The following is a 16,195-nucleotide window of genomic DNA, read 5'->3' as shown; positions in this document are numbered from 1 at the left end:
TAGCAACAGCCAATGATGTGAAGCCGAAGTAGAGAAATGAGCGTTTTAATAACAGCAGGACAAATGAACAGCTGAACCTAGATGCTTACAAAGAGATTGGAGCAGAACTCAGCCAAGAGCTGCTGTTTTTGGTTGGAGCTTCACATTCTCTGTAAAGTGTCATTCCAACTTCTAAACTATGATCAGCAGATTTATCATATGAAGGATGAGCATGTGATGCCTGTATCGAGTAATAACTTTCACATGGAAAGAACTGTCAATAGCAACACACCAGAGGCAGTTTTTTTCAGCTCATATAACATAGTGGTCTGGACCCTAAGTTCTCACTCTATGAACAGAAGGTGCATTCCATAGAATTTCCTTTTCTTGCGCCCTTCCACATGGAGGTAGTGCACATCCAGCTGCCATAAGTTATGTCTATATACTTGTGTGAATCGGCCTCTGAGATCTGCTCTAAACTCACCAACAGAATTATAAAACTAATAAAATTACCATTAGAAAGATGTGATGAGATGTAATGCCAAAATGTAGGAGACCTCGAACATGCACAGAAGAGGAATTATTCACTCAACATTTTGAAATATGAACTCTTCCCCACAGAAAAGAGATTTAGTTATTTGAAAAGATAATCCAAACTACGGTATCTTCCAGTTTGTTTGAGTAACTAAGGCTGCAAACCTATACACACTAACCTGGAGTAAGCATCATTGAACATCTTCTAAATTTCCACTTTCTCCCATCTTGATGACTTGACTGCCTGTGATCTTTATTCCTCTAGCTCTAGCAACAGAAGGCCTCATTCCCCCTCAAAGGACTCATCCTTTCTCCCTTGCTACTCCATATGCTTGGAACTACCTCCTAGAACACCTGTGTGATGCCACCTTTTACTTCCCTCAAATCCCTCCTCAAAACCCATCTTTTCCATAAAACCTTCAGCACATCTCCCAGTTTCCATGTCCTTTTGTAACTGAGCCTAAATTTGTTTAACTGGCGCAATAATACACTACTTTCCTGTTGACCCCTAACTCCACTCCTCCTGTGTTGAATTACAACATAAATTGCAAGCTCTTTGGGGCGAGGACTTGTATTCTACATAGTGCCATGCAAATTGATGGTGCTATTTGATAATAATATGCTGCATTGCAGCAGCAGCAGCATTTAATCTTGTATTCTGACCCAGTGTTGGTGTTATTATGGATGATTATTCAAGCACTAGGCCTCATTGGTATCACGTAGACCCAAAAGGTTGAGTTATTAAAGCTGCCATCACTCAGGACATATTGCAAACCAAAGTCATCTGCAGATAATTAAATGCAGTGAATGTGGACTAGCAGTTGTACTGAGCAAGACTTTACTGATTTAGCTGCATTTGCTGATTCTTAATTTCAAAATTAAGAGAGACACTCAATTAATTTAGGCTTTGATACATCTGTTGAACAGATCAACAAGCATCTGCTCGCTTGGGCAATTACTCCAGCAATTGCAAACTTTTCCATACAGGGAAAAAGAAAGTTATGGTATGTCTCTGTATTCACAACATCCTTCCAAAATCAGAATGTAGTATATAGGCACAGAGAGTAGATTTGTACATAATATATAGAATGATGGTACCATACCATACTTCTGTTTTAAGTCCTATAAAAAGGGTAGAAAGAACAAAATGGATGTTGAACACCAGGCTTAATTTGGTATGAAAATCAAGAAAGGAGTTGTGTTATTTTATTACCAAAGTAGAAAATTTAAAAAGGAACACAGTCTTATGCTTATTGAAGGGTTGTATATATACTATGATTCCATAGACAAGAAACTGTCTTCCTGAAAATCTCACATTCAGACTTATTTAGCTGTTTGTTTTTAAATCAGATTTCTAGTCCTCGTTGTGGCAACAGATGTGAAAATGTGCTGGTACTGTATGCAAAGGATTCTATAGGTCAGGCTTGCATAACCTGAATAGGTGCACACCTCTTTTGGTCGTAGTTTCCTACCAATAATTATCTTCCTGCTACCATAATTCATTGCCAAAAATAAAGCAAAATAAAAATTCTGAAACTGCCTCCCCCAACCTGCAAATCTTCTACAGCTGTCACTACTCCCAAACAGTTCAATTGTAAGCATGTTTACTCAGAAGTCCCACTAAATTCAATGAGATTTACTCCCAAGTGAAGTGCATATTGGATTGCAGCGTTAAAATGCTAGAAGGAAAGATTGGAGCTAGCAACCCAACAGCCTCACTGCATTTGACTCATTTGGAAAGCCACGATGGCTATGTTCTGTCTCCACTGTCTAATGCACTATGTCTCTGAATACCAATTGCTGGGAATCGCAGGTGGGCTGAACGTTGTTGTGCTCAAGTCCAGCTTTGGGGCTTCCCATAAGTATCTGATTTGCCACTGTGAGATGCTGAACTAAATGGGCCATTGACTTGATGCAGCAAGCTTGTTATGTTAATTTAAGTACTGAAATGTCAGAATGTTCTTGGGTCTACCATACCTTGCAGTTGTTGTAACCAGGTCGGGAGCAGATAACTGGGTCATGGAGGGAACAATATAGCACTGAATCTGGCATGCCTACGTGTGGTTTAAAAAAAAAGTTACCTTTTAATATACAAACTATGAAACCTTCACTGATAACTTTTTAATACTGTACATTGCTTATAAGCAACTGTGAGTGTATATAACTTATCATATCTGAATACAAAAACAACAGACAATTCATTTCCCCAGATACTATTTTATTCTCCTGACCAGGGAGGGGAAGTGGCAGCTACAAAAGCTCAACTTCATAGTGGCATGTAGGCTCTGGATTTTGATTTGATTAATGTTCCTTGCAGTTAATACTGTGCTGACAAAATGACAACTGACTTGCTCAACTTCTACACAAATATTCTCAGGGGACCTGACGCTTAAGCCTCCTTGGCGATAAAAACCACCCCCAGCCCAGAACAGAGCTTTAAAGGATAACAAACATAAAAATAAAAGAATGAACTGCTGCAACAAGAAGAGAGTGAAAGCTAAAGTATGGCCTCAAAGTGTAGCTCATTTATTGCTTTCAGCGCTGATGTCAGGGCAGGGCTTTGGTGCAGCAGTCCAGATCCCCACTCAAAACAACAAGTATGAAGGCCTCCAAATACAGTGGGGCGGGCCTACAACATTTTGATGTAAATAAAGCTATGCATGTTACCATCTAAAGAGGGGAAGGGGATAAGATCATTAAGCCCAGAATCTAAAGATACCTAAGTGCACCACTGATTGCTTTCAAACATTTTTAATGTAACAATGAGCAGAGGTTGCCAGAACTTTCTGAGAGAAGTCCTTCTGGGTAGAGATCCTTTTTGAAGTGCAGGGCAATTAAGATTTCCAGCTTAACTGCAATTCTGTGAGGCTTTGGTACCTAACTTTAATGCCTCCTGTGCTTTCTGTCAAATTAAATATATGCTAAAGGTGGATCAGTGATCAACATGCTGCATAAGGTATTATTAAATAGCTTTAAAACCATTTTAAAAGTCTTAGACGTTCTACAAAAAGAAAGTCAGGGGTTTTATCCTTGTAGTTGACTAAAAATATGATGGCAGTGCATTCAAAATTCCCCAGGTACACAATGTTTTCATATCCCATGACTGCTAAACTGATCGTATTAATTCAATCTGAGTTGTGATTCTGAGAAACCTTTTGGTGTATATAGTGCTTTAAAATCTATTTCATTGTGTCCTCATTTCCTGGCAGGTTGACCACTTGCAGTGGCCAACATAAAGAAAATCAGTTGACCAATGTGTGAACACATAAACAAACAATTTCAAACTGGGTTTGCACTCGTGTGCAACACTGATTCTGCCTGCAATAAGCTCCTTACACAAACATATAGCTATAACTTGCGAGCATCAATATGGTGGAATATAAAGGCATAGTACAATCTAGTTTCTGCTTGTCAGTGGCTTACAGAACTATTATGCCTTAATCCAGGGGTTGCCAAACTTTTTGGATTAGTGGGCACATTTGGAATTTTGAGAAAGTGCCATGCATGCCAGTCACAAAATGGCTGTTGTGGGGATGGGGCATAACATATCTGCCATTATCGGAAAGTGCAGAAAAAGAGCTAGGACCACGAAATGGTAAAAGCATGCCCTCTCCAACAGCTGTCCCACCAATGGGGAAAAGGCACCTACATCAACCATCACCATGGTTTGCTCATAGAGAGATCTTTGCACATCTCCTTTATTCAGAACAGGTGGGTGGGTGTCCAATGAAATGTGGGCATGTTTAACACATGCCCAATGTAGGAAAGGTTGAGCCAGTGCAAACAGGAACTGAGCAGGAACAGCAGTCTTTGTGCATTGTGGATTTATAAGGGGATATTTACTAAAACCTTTCATGGGTGCCATAGCAGGTACTGGTGGGCACACTGCCATTTGTACATGCTGTGTTGGTGATCCTTGCCTAAATCTAATACATTCCATCCGATTTCAAATACAATTTCCAATACTGTACTGAGTATTACATTCCATTTTCCAGTGTCCCACTGTATTACGGTAATACCTATGAACTTTCCAGTTCCTTCTTTATATTCCGCCAAGACTTCATGAAGTTCTGTCCTGCAACCAAACAGAGAAGCAAATTAGACCATTGGGGAAAGCCCTTTTCAGTCCTGTGGATAATTCATTTTTAGAATTCTACGTCTGAGGTAAAGTATTACTTTAAATGAGTATATAAGGGAATTCACACTACTGAATATAAAATGTTAAAGGTAAAGGGACCCCTGACAGTTAAGTCCAGTCGCGGACGACTCTGGGGTTGCAGTGCTCATCTCACTTTATTGGCCGAGGGAGACGGCGTACAGCTTCTGGGTCATGTGGCCAGCATGACTAAGCCACTTCTGGCGAACCAGAGCAGCACACGGAAACACAGTTTACCTTCCTGCCGGAGCAGTACCAATTTATCTACTTGCACTTTGCTGTGCTTTCGAACTGCTAGGTGGGCAGGAGCAGGGAGCAGGGATCGAACAATGGAAGCTCCCCCTGTTGCGGGGATTCGAACCGCTGACCTTCTGATCAGCAAGTCCTAGGCTCTGTGGTTTAACCCACAGCGCCTATAAACTGTCTATATGCAAGATATCCACAAAACACCAGCAGGTGACTGACTGTTTAACTGCCACATCACATTGTCTTAAAACATAGGTAACTCTGGAAATGAGGTTTTCTCTTTATATATAGAAACAGGATTGAAAAATGGTAGGATTTGACTGGTCAAGTCAGTGGACATTCTTTCTCATTTCATTTAACCAAAGTAGTGGCCTGACTGGGAGGAAAGGAGAAAATTCCACTCAGACTGGAGAGATGCCTTAGTTGCAAATAAAAAGGCAGTCTCAAGCCACAGTCAAGGCCAGAAAGTGGATCAGTCAGAAGTTGATGAGCTATGCACCAAGTTGACTCATACAGGGTCACAGCAAATAAGCTTCCTGCTGTCAGGTGGTCATGCAATATTGCCCAAAGACTTAAAAGTCATTGTGTCAATCATGTCTGAGGTTGCAATCCTACAGACACACTTATCTATAGAGTCCTATTGAGTTCAATGTTTACTACAGCTTAAAGTAAAGGTAAAGGGACCCCTGACCATTAGGTCCAGTCGTGACCGACTCTGGGGTTGCGCGCTCATCTCGCATTATTGGCCGAGGGAGCCGGCGTATAGCTTCCAGGTCATGTGGCCAGCATGATTAAGCCACTTCTGGCGAACCAGAGCAACACACGGAAACACCGTTTACCTTCCCACTGTAGCGGTTCCTATTTATCTATTTGCATTTTGACGTGCTTTCGAACTGCTAGGTTGGCAGGAGCTGGGACCGAGCAACGGGAGCTCACCCCATCACAGGGATTCGAACCTCTGACCTTCTGATCAGCAAGCTCTAGGCTCAGTGGTTTAACCCACAGCGCCACCTGGGTCCCTATTACTACAGCTTAGATATGTACAAGATTGCCCTGTTGGAATCTGATTCTATCACATCTGCAAGGACAAAGACAACAACATTATGCAATCAAAGATACACTACAAAAGAAACACGATCTAGTGATGCATAGTCTGCCTTGGCCTCATACAGCTGGACGAGCCCTATTTAAGGTACTGTTTTACACATAAAGGTATAATGACATAGATCCAAATTTTAACAGAAGAAAAATGCACTCACAATGCTGGAAGTGGAAGTTGTATAACTACAGGAATATCTTGTACCAACTGTAGATTGTCATGTGTCAGGTGTGGTGCTGATCCCATTTTGGTGTAAAGCAGACAACCTGGAATCTCCATAGATTGAATCCCTTTCCTACCAAGATTTGTCAGCGTGCCAAGACGACAGCCACCAACTACTTTGGAAAGGCAAAGTTTCATCTTCATTAACACAACTGAAAAGAGAGTAGCAAATTCACTCAGCCATATTTATCATGCAATACTTGCAACTATGTGCAGGGATAGTTCAATAATAAAGAACATGCTTTGCATGCAAAGTCCCAGGTTCAACCCCAACATCTCCTGATAGGACTTGGGGGGGGGGAACCGTTTGAAACATCAGAGAGCTGATGCCAGTCACTGTAGTGACAATCTTGAACTAGATAGATCAGTGGTCTGAGTAGGTATAAAGCATCTTTTTATTTCCCTAATTATCTAATTTTCACAATATCCATTTGGAAACTATCTGAACATCTAATTCCTCCTTTGTAAGAACAGTAGTCATATCAAACTACTAACAATGGCATAAAGACAAAGATATTATCACTAGGAAATCCTTCTGAGTAACAGAAACTGAAATGAGAAGTGTGCAAGAACACGGAATTGCATCTTAGAATGTTTGTTGTGAGATTCATTTTTCAAGCAGGAACCTACTTCATCATTTACTAAGGGCAAAGAAGTTGACTAAGGGGTTAAGATGTATTATTTTGGTAGTGGACTGTGCTAAGGTTGATGTAAAAGGCCCACATGTTATTGAACTTCAGTTCCCATCAGTCCCAACCAGTCCTTGTCAGTGACGGGAGCTACAGTCCAACATCATCTGAAAGACCACAAATAATAAACTGAAATAAACTATGGAGCACAAATATCCCTAAAGTGGGATATGTGAGTTCCCACTTTAAATATTATGTTAGCATTTCAAAGCACAAGTTATTCATATTTCTATGTGAACTAGTTCAGTGATAGCCAATGTGGTGCCCTCCATTTTTGGGGGCTACAATTCCCATCATACTCAGCCAACATGGCCAATGGTTAGGGATGATGGGAGTTTTAGTCCAAAAATTGGCTACCCCTGAACTCCTAGGGCCGATGTCATTGGAGATTCATGGCTAATCTCTCAATGTAATTTTCTGCTTCTAGAAGCAGGTGGGAGGGTGGGAGGGAAAAAAAGAGAGAGATGGATTAGGGCTATGGCACAGGAAGGAGTCCAACCATTTCCCTCATACTACAGCCCCAGTTCAAAGTTGCCTGTGGACATATTAGCCACAGGGATAGGGGAACATCACAAGCTTTTCTTTCCATTATAGCAGCGTTCATCTTCTTTTGATGACCTAAATTTTTAGCTATTATGAAAAGGGAGGGATGACATCTTTCTGTCCACTTTATCTACATCAAACATTATTTTATGCACCTCTGTCTTCCTCACAACCTTTTCTTTTTTTTTAAAAAAACCCTCAACACATACAGGATAGTCAGAAGTTCACTGCTTGCTGTAGTGCAGGGGTGTCAAACTCAAATTCATTGGGGGCCGCATCAGCAGTTTGGTCACCCTCAAAGGGCCGGTTGTGTCTGTAGGACTATGTGCCCACTCTTTATTATCATAAATTATTGTCACTGCATTCAATTATTACTGGTTTTTGTAATAATGTAAGCTCATTCCCGCCCCCACGCGGATCACATTCCTGCTTCGTGGCGCGTGTGTGGGAGGGGATGTAAACGAGGGAAATTTGAACAAAAGGTGGGGATTGACGGCTTCCGGGGGGGGGGGGGGGCTCAACTAAACCTTCGGCAGGAAGGAGAAAGCCACTGCTGGGATTAAAAACCTGCAGATGGAAAGAGGGCTTCCCTCTCCCGCCCTGCGCACACCCAAACCCCGCTAGGCAGGATGCCACACGCTGCAACCCACCCCATGCTTTGGAGAGGGGCAGGAACATGCGGTGCAGCGCCAACTCCCTGCTTTGCTTTTGCATCCTCCCTCCTCAGCGCCAGAGTCCCTTCCCCTCGCGCTAAGGGAGGGCAGCGGATTTCCTGAGGAGGAAGGCGGCGGCAGCCCCAGCGGACGTGCATCTTCGCCTCAGAGCTTCTCTTCCCCCCACCCGCGCTGTTGTCGTCTTCGCCGCCGCCTCTCCCTACCGGGACTGCAGGCAGAGGAGGCTTGAAAACCTCCCCCCCCCCAAAAAAAATTTCCTCCCACCTACTCAAACCACGAGGCGACTCCATCTGGAGCCCTACATCACGAGGGGCTGAGAGGAGGCGGCGGCAGAGCGGGAAGAGCAGGAACCCGTGCCGTCGTCGCCGCCTCCCTCCCGGCCGCCCCCCGGGGAGCAGCTCCACCGGAACTGAGAAGCCAAAGGGCGGCTCGGGGGTGGGGGGCAGAGCAAAAGCCAGGCACCCTCCCGAGTGTCTATGAGGAGAAAACGGGGGAAGGGGGAAGAGAAACCCGGCTCCATCAAGAGAGCGGCTGTTGCACTTCGCCTACTTCCCCCTCAGGCTCACTCCGCATCCCTTTCGCCCGCTCGCTCGCCCACCTCCCGGATGCAGCCGAGGAGAGGAAGGGAAGCGGCGGGCGGCGGCTCCCCAGTGCCGCCTCACTCGCTCTCGGAGACAACAGCAAAGCCCGCGCTGCTCTGTCCCGGCACCAACTTTGCCGGCGGCGCCTGTAGGGCTTTCCTACCTCCTCGGCGGGCTTCCTCCTCCTCCTCCTGCATCTCACTTCCCCGTCTGGCCGCTGTGCCACCGCCTCCCTCAGCCTCATTCGAAATTGAAATTCCCTGGCCAAGGCGGTCAGCACGGCTCCAGCGCCCCGGCCTCCGCCTGCAGCCTCGCCCCCGGTTTTGACCCTCGGCCAATCGCAGGCTCTAGAACTACTGTCAGCGGTTATTGTCAGAGGCGGCTACGCGGGCCACATGACGAGGTCTGGCGGGCCGGATTAGGCCCCCGGGCCTTGTGTTTGACACCCGTGCTGTAGTGCTTTAAGTGGAGGAAACACATAAGATCTCGATGGTCGCACTGATCACTAGAAAAACTGCCTTTTCTTCATCTCCGAGTCCCGGAAGCAGCTGCTGCCACGTTCCGTGTGGTTCATATATTAATGTATACAGTGGAAAACATGCCACGTAAATGGATGGCACTTGATAGGTGTCCACGTAGTAATAATAGCAGAGTATTCAAAATGCAACATCAACACCGGCAGAATCCCAGACTCGCCTGCTTCAGGCAGCAGGGGAGGACGCTCCTCCAAATAAAAAGGTCTCCTTGCGTACAGTAAACCAGCCCATCGGCTAAACGCAGCTTTCTTCTCCCCGAGGCGCCCGTTTAATCCCCACAAGGCGGAAGAGCCCCACACATTTAACGCCCACCACGCAACAAAATGAAGCGGCTGCAGTCCAGGACGGTACCCGCCGCCCTTATCCCAATTTAAACGAAACCAGAGAAGCTGCACCCGCTGGGCCACAAGCGCTTCACTCTCGCGCACGAGCTCCCACTCGGTACCTCAATTTAACTCCACGCGCCGGCCACTCGCTTCCGTCGCGGTCCTTCCCTGCTTCGCGCCCGGCGCACCAATCAAAACTGGCTTTCGTCATCACGAGGCGCCGGTTCTTGGGGAGGGTCCTGGAGCTGCGCCGCCGTTGCCATGGCGAAGCTAAAGGACGCCACGCTCTGGTCGCGCGCGGCAACCTGGGTCGCGTAGTTCGCTCTCGCCTTCTGCTATAGGCGCACGCTTGGGGCAGGGGAGGAAAGGACTTCGTTTCCCAGCATCCCTCAGAGCAAACGGGGGGGGGTGAGAAGCGGGCTTCGGGGAAGGCAGGAAGGCGTCTGTCTCTAGCTTCGCCGATGGCGGTTATAAGACACAGACCTGAGTTGTACCGCTGGCGCCGCTTCAGCCAGTCGGCGTCTCGGCAGAAGGTAGGGATGAGGGATGTTGTGCTTCCTGCCTCCGCCAACCCAGGCAACTGTTCCAGCGTGGATCCCGTTATGGTTGGATGGGAAATAGGCAGAGAGGAGTTCTTCTCGCTCTCTCCTGGTCTCTGTTTATTGCATTTATATCCCACCATTTCCTCCGAGGAGCTCAAGGTGGTGAGCATGGTTCCACTGCACTCCTCATGCAATCTTCCCCACATCAACCCTGTGGGGTAGAATCGTAGGCTGCAGGTGGGCAGTGTAGCAACCAGCTGTGCCTTTTTCCAGGATCGAAACAATTGTCTATTTGTATGCCACTTTTCTATGGTAAACCATGCTCAAAGCGGCTCACAGCATCCACAATACAGTACTTAGAATCACAGAATTGTATAGTTGGAAGGGATTCCCCCCCCCTTGAGGCTCATCTAGTCCAACCCCCCTAGAGTCCACCACCTTCTGAGGGAGTCCAGATAGGTTAGGCTAAGAAGCATTGAGTGGACCAAGCTTCGGGGGTGAGTCACCCAGGTCCCACTCTGACTCTACACTAATGGTGAAGCTGAGTGGTGGGAGAGTTGTGATAGACAAAACAAATTATTTATTCTTGCAACACATAATTAAGCAATGAAACTGGTTGATGCTAGGTGTGTCAGTCCCATCCCCCCCCCCAAGCTTGGACTGCTTTCACAAATGAATGCAGGTTAAGGCTATCACTTACTACTAGTCAATGCTGCCACCAGGATCTGAGGCACTGTGGCTCTGAATACTAGTCACTAGGGTAAGTCTCAGAGTTCAGTACAGCTTACTTACCGGTACCCTTTAAGTGTGCTTAGAATGATTTCAACCTTAACCTTTCTAGGGGCTTGCAAAGACAGAGGTCTTTTAGTTTTACTTTAATATTAGTAGCTAGCTCAGTGCTAAACTATTGTAATGTTTCTCCCCCAGACAAAACTTGATCCTGACAATGTGGAGCACTGGATTAAGGTAAGGGAGAAGAAAGTGATGCATAACCTTCCTATTTATATGAGAGTAACACCTATTGTACTCAGTGGGCCTTTACTTCTGAATAATCATCCTGCATAAAATTAGACCAGTACTTACTTAGTGTCAAGGTATGCCACGTTTTGGAGTTAGTGGCTCCTCTTTGTATTTGGATCTATTTAATATACTGATTAATGAGCTGCTACACAAGCAGGTCTGAGCTGGTATCAGTAGCCTTAACTATGTAAACTGTGACTGAAATCTCTGCATTTCACTGTGCAGATTTTTTTCCTATGAGATTGTGACCCTTACATGAAGTAAGACAATGGGTCTTCCTACCCCAGTATTGTCTATTCTGACTGGAATAGCTACCTAAGGTGCCATGGAAAGAAACTTTGGACCTTACACATCTAAAGTGCCCTCCGTTCCCTCCTTCCCTGACTAATGTTTAATTTCAGGTAGGTAGCTGTGTTGGTCTGACGCAGTAAAAAAAAAAAAAAAGGTCCAGTAGCACCTTGTTCTGGTATAAGCTTTTGTGTGCATGAACACTTCCTGATACATATGTCTGTCATTCTCTTTCTTAGCAAGTGGAACAAGCATCTGAGTTTGCTGTTTCTGAGACGTTTTCATTAAAAAAGACATCTTATTCTCGAGGACTTCATGGCCCTGTGCTGGATTTGGAAACGGCAGACCAGCTGCAAGATCATGATGAGGCATATGTGGAAGGTATTGCCTAAATGTGATGCTGGTCTAGATTAATATATCTATATTCTTTAGCTACATTGCAGAAGACTTGCATTAGGTACACCTGAAGAATAGTGTGTGTCCGTGGGACTTTTGACATTTTTTTGTGGTGGTGGGGAGCAAAACTCCGCAGCACCCAAAGCCAAACTATATTACAAATGGATTTTTAGAGTTCCACTCTGAGATACGCCTGGAGGTTCCTGGGGTTTGGCTACCGATGTTTGTGTTTATTTCAGTACAACAGAATATATTTAAGGATCATGTCTAACAACTCAACCCTAACCATGTCTATTCAGAAGTAGCTCCTATTGAATTAAATGTGACTTGTACCCAGATAAGTGTAGTTAGGATGGCAATTCAAGTTATTTGTCGTTATGACTAAATGTTATAAACATATATGATAGCTTTAATGCAGTGGTTTTCACCCAGGTTGCCTTTAATGATGGACAGGCGTGCTGCGGGCAACACTGGCCTCTGTCCTGCTTTCCTTCCCTCCCTCCTCTGGTGCCCTCTTGCATCTCTGCCTCCCAAAGGTTTGCACAGCTATTTGTTGCAGCAGCCCTGGCTACAAGCTCCCCAGGTAAATGGTGCCTCTGGAGCTGCCCAGTGGGTACTTCCCAGGCCCCTGTGGGGCAGTGTGAGGAGGCCCCTCTCTTTCTGGTGGGGGGGGGGGCAGCTCAGAGACCAGGGGCTGCAGCTGCCCAGAGGACTCCCAAGGAGAGGGGAGAAGAAAGGAGGCTGAGGGAACACTCCACAAGGGAGGGTGTTCGAAAAGGGGTGAGAGGCTGCCAACTCTGCAGGCAGGGGGTGACATAACTGAGCCCCACAGGGGTGCCACAGAAAGAATGTAGTTGGTCAAGGGAGCCATGAACTCAAAAAGCTTGAAAACCTCTGCTTTAATGCAAATGATGTAAAGTAACAAATTAAAAATTAGAATCTGATTAGTATTTTTATTACTGAATATTATACACTCCCTAAAATATCCAATGTAAACAATACCAACAGTAAAATAGAATACAAATCTAAGGCCAACTTAACTAAGAAGAGAGTATTAAAAGATTTACAACTAGAGCCTTACTTCCAAAAACATGTGTTCAGGCTTGAAGTGTTAAGCTGCTTTTGCTTTAGAATTTTAGTTTTATTTGCCACTTCTTATCCAATTAAAATCCATTGCTGCTTTCATCAATGTAGCCCAAGAGCTCCTTAATGATTGGATGAATTCAAAACTGAAGTTGGAACTTGCAGATGATCAAGAAGATGATGCTGAAAATCCACTGGCTCGTTCTCTTCCTCCCCAGGAGCCCCCCACTGGCTTTCAGAAGTATGAAAAATTTGATGGTGAGAACTTGCCTCAATTTTAAACTTGGATCTAGAGAATGTATAGTGATAATATTGAGTACCGTTTAATGGGAAATTGTCAAAATGAATAGAACATCCTTGCATTTATGTCTATGTTTATAGCTCAAGTACCAAGGAAGTCATGCAAAGTTTGTAGCGTTGTTTGGCTCTACATTAGTACGTTCTGCTCTGATATTAAAATGGCTCAGTTCGTGACATGAAGCAAATGTAACATTCAGATGGATCTGTATTCATCAATTAATATTGATCAAGTAATTTGGGTGTTCACTGATAACAAGCTTAAACAAGTGATAATAAATACCAAATACCTTATTTTGCATACTTGTAAAACCTTGTAAACCTTGTAAAACCTTGTAAAACCAGGGTACCTGAATTTTAACACAAGCAGGAAAATGAAAGAATGGTATGTTTAAAAAAATTTGGTGCCATTTCTGGATTGTTTTGCTTGGTATTTTAGATTTTTATGGTTATCTGGAAGATGAGATGGAAAATACAACAGTACAAGATATTCTGCGGGATCTACTGCAGAGTGAAGTTGTTGACAGTGGTATATTGGGAAGCCTTAGAACTGAAGAACTTAAGGAGAAAAGGAAGCCCAAAGACCCACGAATTACCATGGAATTAAGGCATAAACAGGTGAAGAAAAGGGGGTTTATTTTGCATGTCAAACTATTTTTATTTGGAAAATACAGCCTTAAGGCATGTACTATTGTAAGGTACAGTTGTAAAAAATAGTGTAGTGTTTCTTAAATGGTTTTGTTAAGTAAACTGTTTCCTGAGCCATGTATACTGCTGTAGTACAATTGAAGTTACTGGTGAATTGTTCTCCAACAATAGTGCTGTCTGTTTCCATGCATTTTAGAATACTACAACATAGGCCAATTACAGCATAACAGTGTATCCAGGACTTCTATTTACATTTGCCAGTTATAGAAGCAATGATTGCATGGAGATATCTGAGCAGTTCACTTGTGTCATCCACATAGTTATCATCCTTGATGGCAGTCAAGTGCTGGGGAGCATACATTAGTGGTGTTCTAGTTTTATTTCTCAGTGGATTTCCTGAACCTTGGTGTATTCTGGAAGGATTTCATGGAGAAACACAGTAGTCATGGCAAAGGTGTAGCTGCCCTGAAAGCAACACATCTACAACAATTTGTATACCATAGTTCTGTAGTTTAAAACAACAAAATATGATCTTGGTCTTGATTTTGTTTTTCAGGTAAAAGAGAATCGGCTGAGGAGACAGAAGGAGCAGGAGCTTCTGAAACAACAGAAGGCCCTGAAAAAATCGGCAATGTCAGAGGCCCAGAGGCAACTCCAAGAGGAGAACAAGAAGAAGGTTCTGAAAGCCAGGAGAGAAGAAGAAGAAATTCAGAAACAGATGGTGAAGCTGCGGAAAGAGTTTGTAGAAAGAAGGCATCTCATGGAAGAAGCCAGGAAAATGTAAGTTGAGGAAAACAAGAACTTGGCATTCAAATGCATTTTAGGTTCTGGGCACCACAGTTCAAGAAGGATATTGACAAGCTGGAACATGTCCAGAAGAGGGCAACCAAAATGGTCAAAGGCCTGGAAACGATGCCTTATGAGGAACGGCTTAGGGAGCTGGGTATGTTTAGCCTGGAGAAGAGAAGGTTAAGGGGTGATATGATAGCCATGTTCAAATATATAAAAGGATGTCATATAGAGGAGGGAGAAAGATTGTTTTCTGCTGCTCCAGAGAAGCGGACACGGAGCAACGGATTCAAACTACAAGAAAGAAAATTCCACCTAAACATTAGGAAGAACTTCCTGACAGTAAGAGCTGTTCGGCAGTGGTATTTGCTGCCAAGGAGTGTGGTGGAGTCTCCTTCTTTGGAGGTCTTTAAGCAGAGGCTTGACAGCCATCTGTCAGGAATGCTTTGATGGTGTTTCCTGCTTGGCAGGGGGTTGGACTGGATGGCCCTTGTGGTCTCTTCCAACTCTATGATTCTATGATTCTATGATTCTAGGTACCAGAGCACAGTCTGATAATGTGTAACGGAGCAAACATGCGGAAGTAAGTCTAAACCTGATCATAATTTGGATGGGAGATTCTTGGGAATCCCATGCATAAAACTTAAGAGTTCTGAGGGAGGAAGAAGGCATGATATATAAGCCACACATTTTAATAACTCATTCCTAAGTTATGTGAAGCTTCATCAGCTCCTGGAAACCATGAAGTTTCTTCAGATTTTTAGACCTGGAAAGCTGATTTTCCCCCCTTTCTGAGCTTGCAATTTGAAAAACTGGCCTAATATCATGTGTGCCCATTTATTTTTACTTATACTGTACAAATTAAATTAAAGGAAATTGCCCATTTGTGGTGTCATGCAGCTCTCATAAGTACTCTGAAATAAGTCCCACTATGCTCAATGGGACTTAGTTGCATAGTACTGAAACATTTTGGCATTTCTACAGTGGAGAGCAAACACTATTAGGTCCCCACAAAAGGCCACTTGAATCTTTTCATATGCTGTTATAAGATTATCACGCTTGGTGATTGGTTTGGTTATATGAACTTGTTGGTTAGGGCAAAATATACCACATGCACACCAATTTGCTGTCTCAAACATGCTTCACATGCAAAATTCAAAACCCTGTAGATGGAGGGTCCTTTATATTTGGTCACCTTAACTGCTCCTTTGGACTGCAGGGGCTTCTGCAGTGGTAGGTGGCTCGAGAAGACCATTCTCTGATGTTTGCTTCTTTAGGTAAGCATGGAATCCTTGGGAAGAATTCATTGTAGTGCTATGGCATTTGTTCCACCAGCACAAGCTTTTTTAGCTTGCCAGATGGAATGATGCTCCCCCTCTGTGCTGTTCTGGGGGTTCTCCTGAACCCCACCAAAGTCAGTTGGGGGGCATACAGGGAGAGGGGGGGTACAGGAATCCTTGTTGCGCTAGTGCAAGTACTTGTGTGGGCTTCTGCTATTGGGACTCATAAGTTGAATCTGTCCCTTAGTTTTTCTACATCATCTTTTT

The 16,195-nt window shown here is 44.2% G+C and overlaps 2 protein-coding genes across 7 annotated transcripts in view; one reads left to right on the top strand and one right to left on the bottom strand.

The window, feature by feature from the left end:
• Nucleotides 1-9,773, bottom strand: part of QTRT2 (queuine tRNA-ribosyltransferase accessory subunit 2) — an 80,989-nt gene extending 71,216 nt beyond the window's left edge. For 3 of the 4 annotated variants that reach the window (XR_009557500.1, XR_004692570.2, XM_035114693.2), the window contains exons 1-4: nucleotides 9,705-9,773; nucleotides 6,175-6,388; nucleotides 4,533-4,588; nucleotides 2,491-2,567 (exon numbers count right to left, since the gene is read on the bottom strand). Coding sequence is in view for 2 of the 4 variants with exons in the window: in XM_035114693.2 (XP_034970584.2) it covers nucleotides 2,491-2,567; nucleotides 4,533-4,588; nucleotides 6,175-6,380 (339 nt within the window). In the remaining 2 variants the exon portion in view is untranslated. Of the gene's footprint in view, nucleotides 1-2,490; nucleotides 2,568-4,532; nucleotides 4,589-6,174; nucleotides 6,389-7,677; nucleotides 7,711-9,704 lie in introns of those variants that run through there. The other variant, XM_035114695.2, reaches the window with a different exon arrangement.
• A 223-nt stretch (nucleotides 9,774-9,996) lies between these two features.
• Nucleotides 9,997-16,195, top strand: part of CCDC191 (coiled-coil domain containing 191) — a 30,506-nt gene continuing 24,307 nt past the window's right edge. For all 3 annotated transcript variants that reach the window (XM_060273747.1, XM_060273748.1, XM_060273749.1), the window contains exons 1-6: nucleotides 9,997-10,118; nucleotides 11,055-11,093; nucleotides 11,675-11,816; nucleotides 13,026-13,172; nucleotides 13,651-13,829; nucleotides 14,416-14,639. In XM_060273747.1, coding sequence (XP_060129730.1) covers nucleotides 10,047-10,118; nucleotides 11,055-11,093; nucleotides 11,675-11,816; nucleotides 13,026-13,172; nucleotides 13,651-13,829; nucleotides 14,416-14,639 — 803 coding nt within the window. In that variant the 5' untranslated portion in view covers nucleotides 9,997-10,046. The remainder of the gene's footprint in view (nucleotides 10,119-11,054; nucleotides 11,094-11,674; nucleotides 11,817-13,025; nucleotides 13,173-13,650; nucleotides 13,830-14,415; nucleotides 14,640-16,195) is intronic.

The sequence above is a fragment of the Zootoca vivipara genome, chromosome 4, assembly GCF_963506605.1.
Source record: "Zootoca vivipara chromosome 4, rZooViv1.1, whole genome shotgun sequence".
Classification (NCBI taxonomy): domain Eukaryota; kingdom Metazoa; phylum Chordata; class Lepidosauria; order Squamata; family Lacertidae; genus Zootoca; species Zootoca vivipara.
This window is presented reverse-complemented; position numbering and strand designations above follow the sequence as displayed.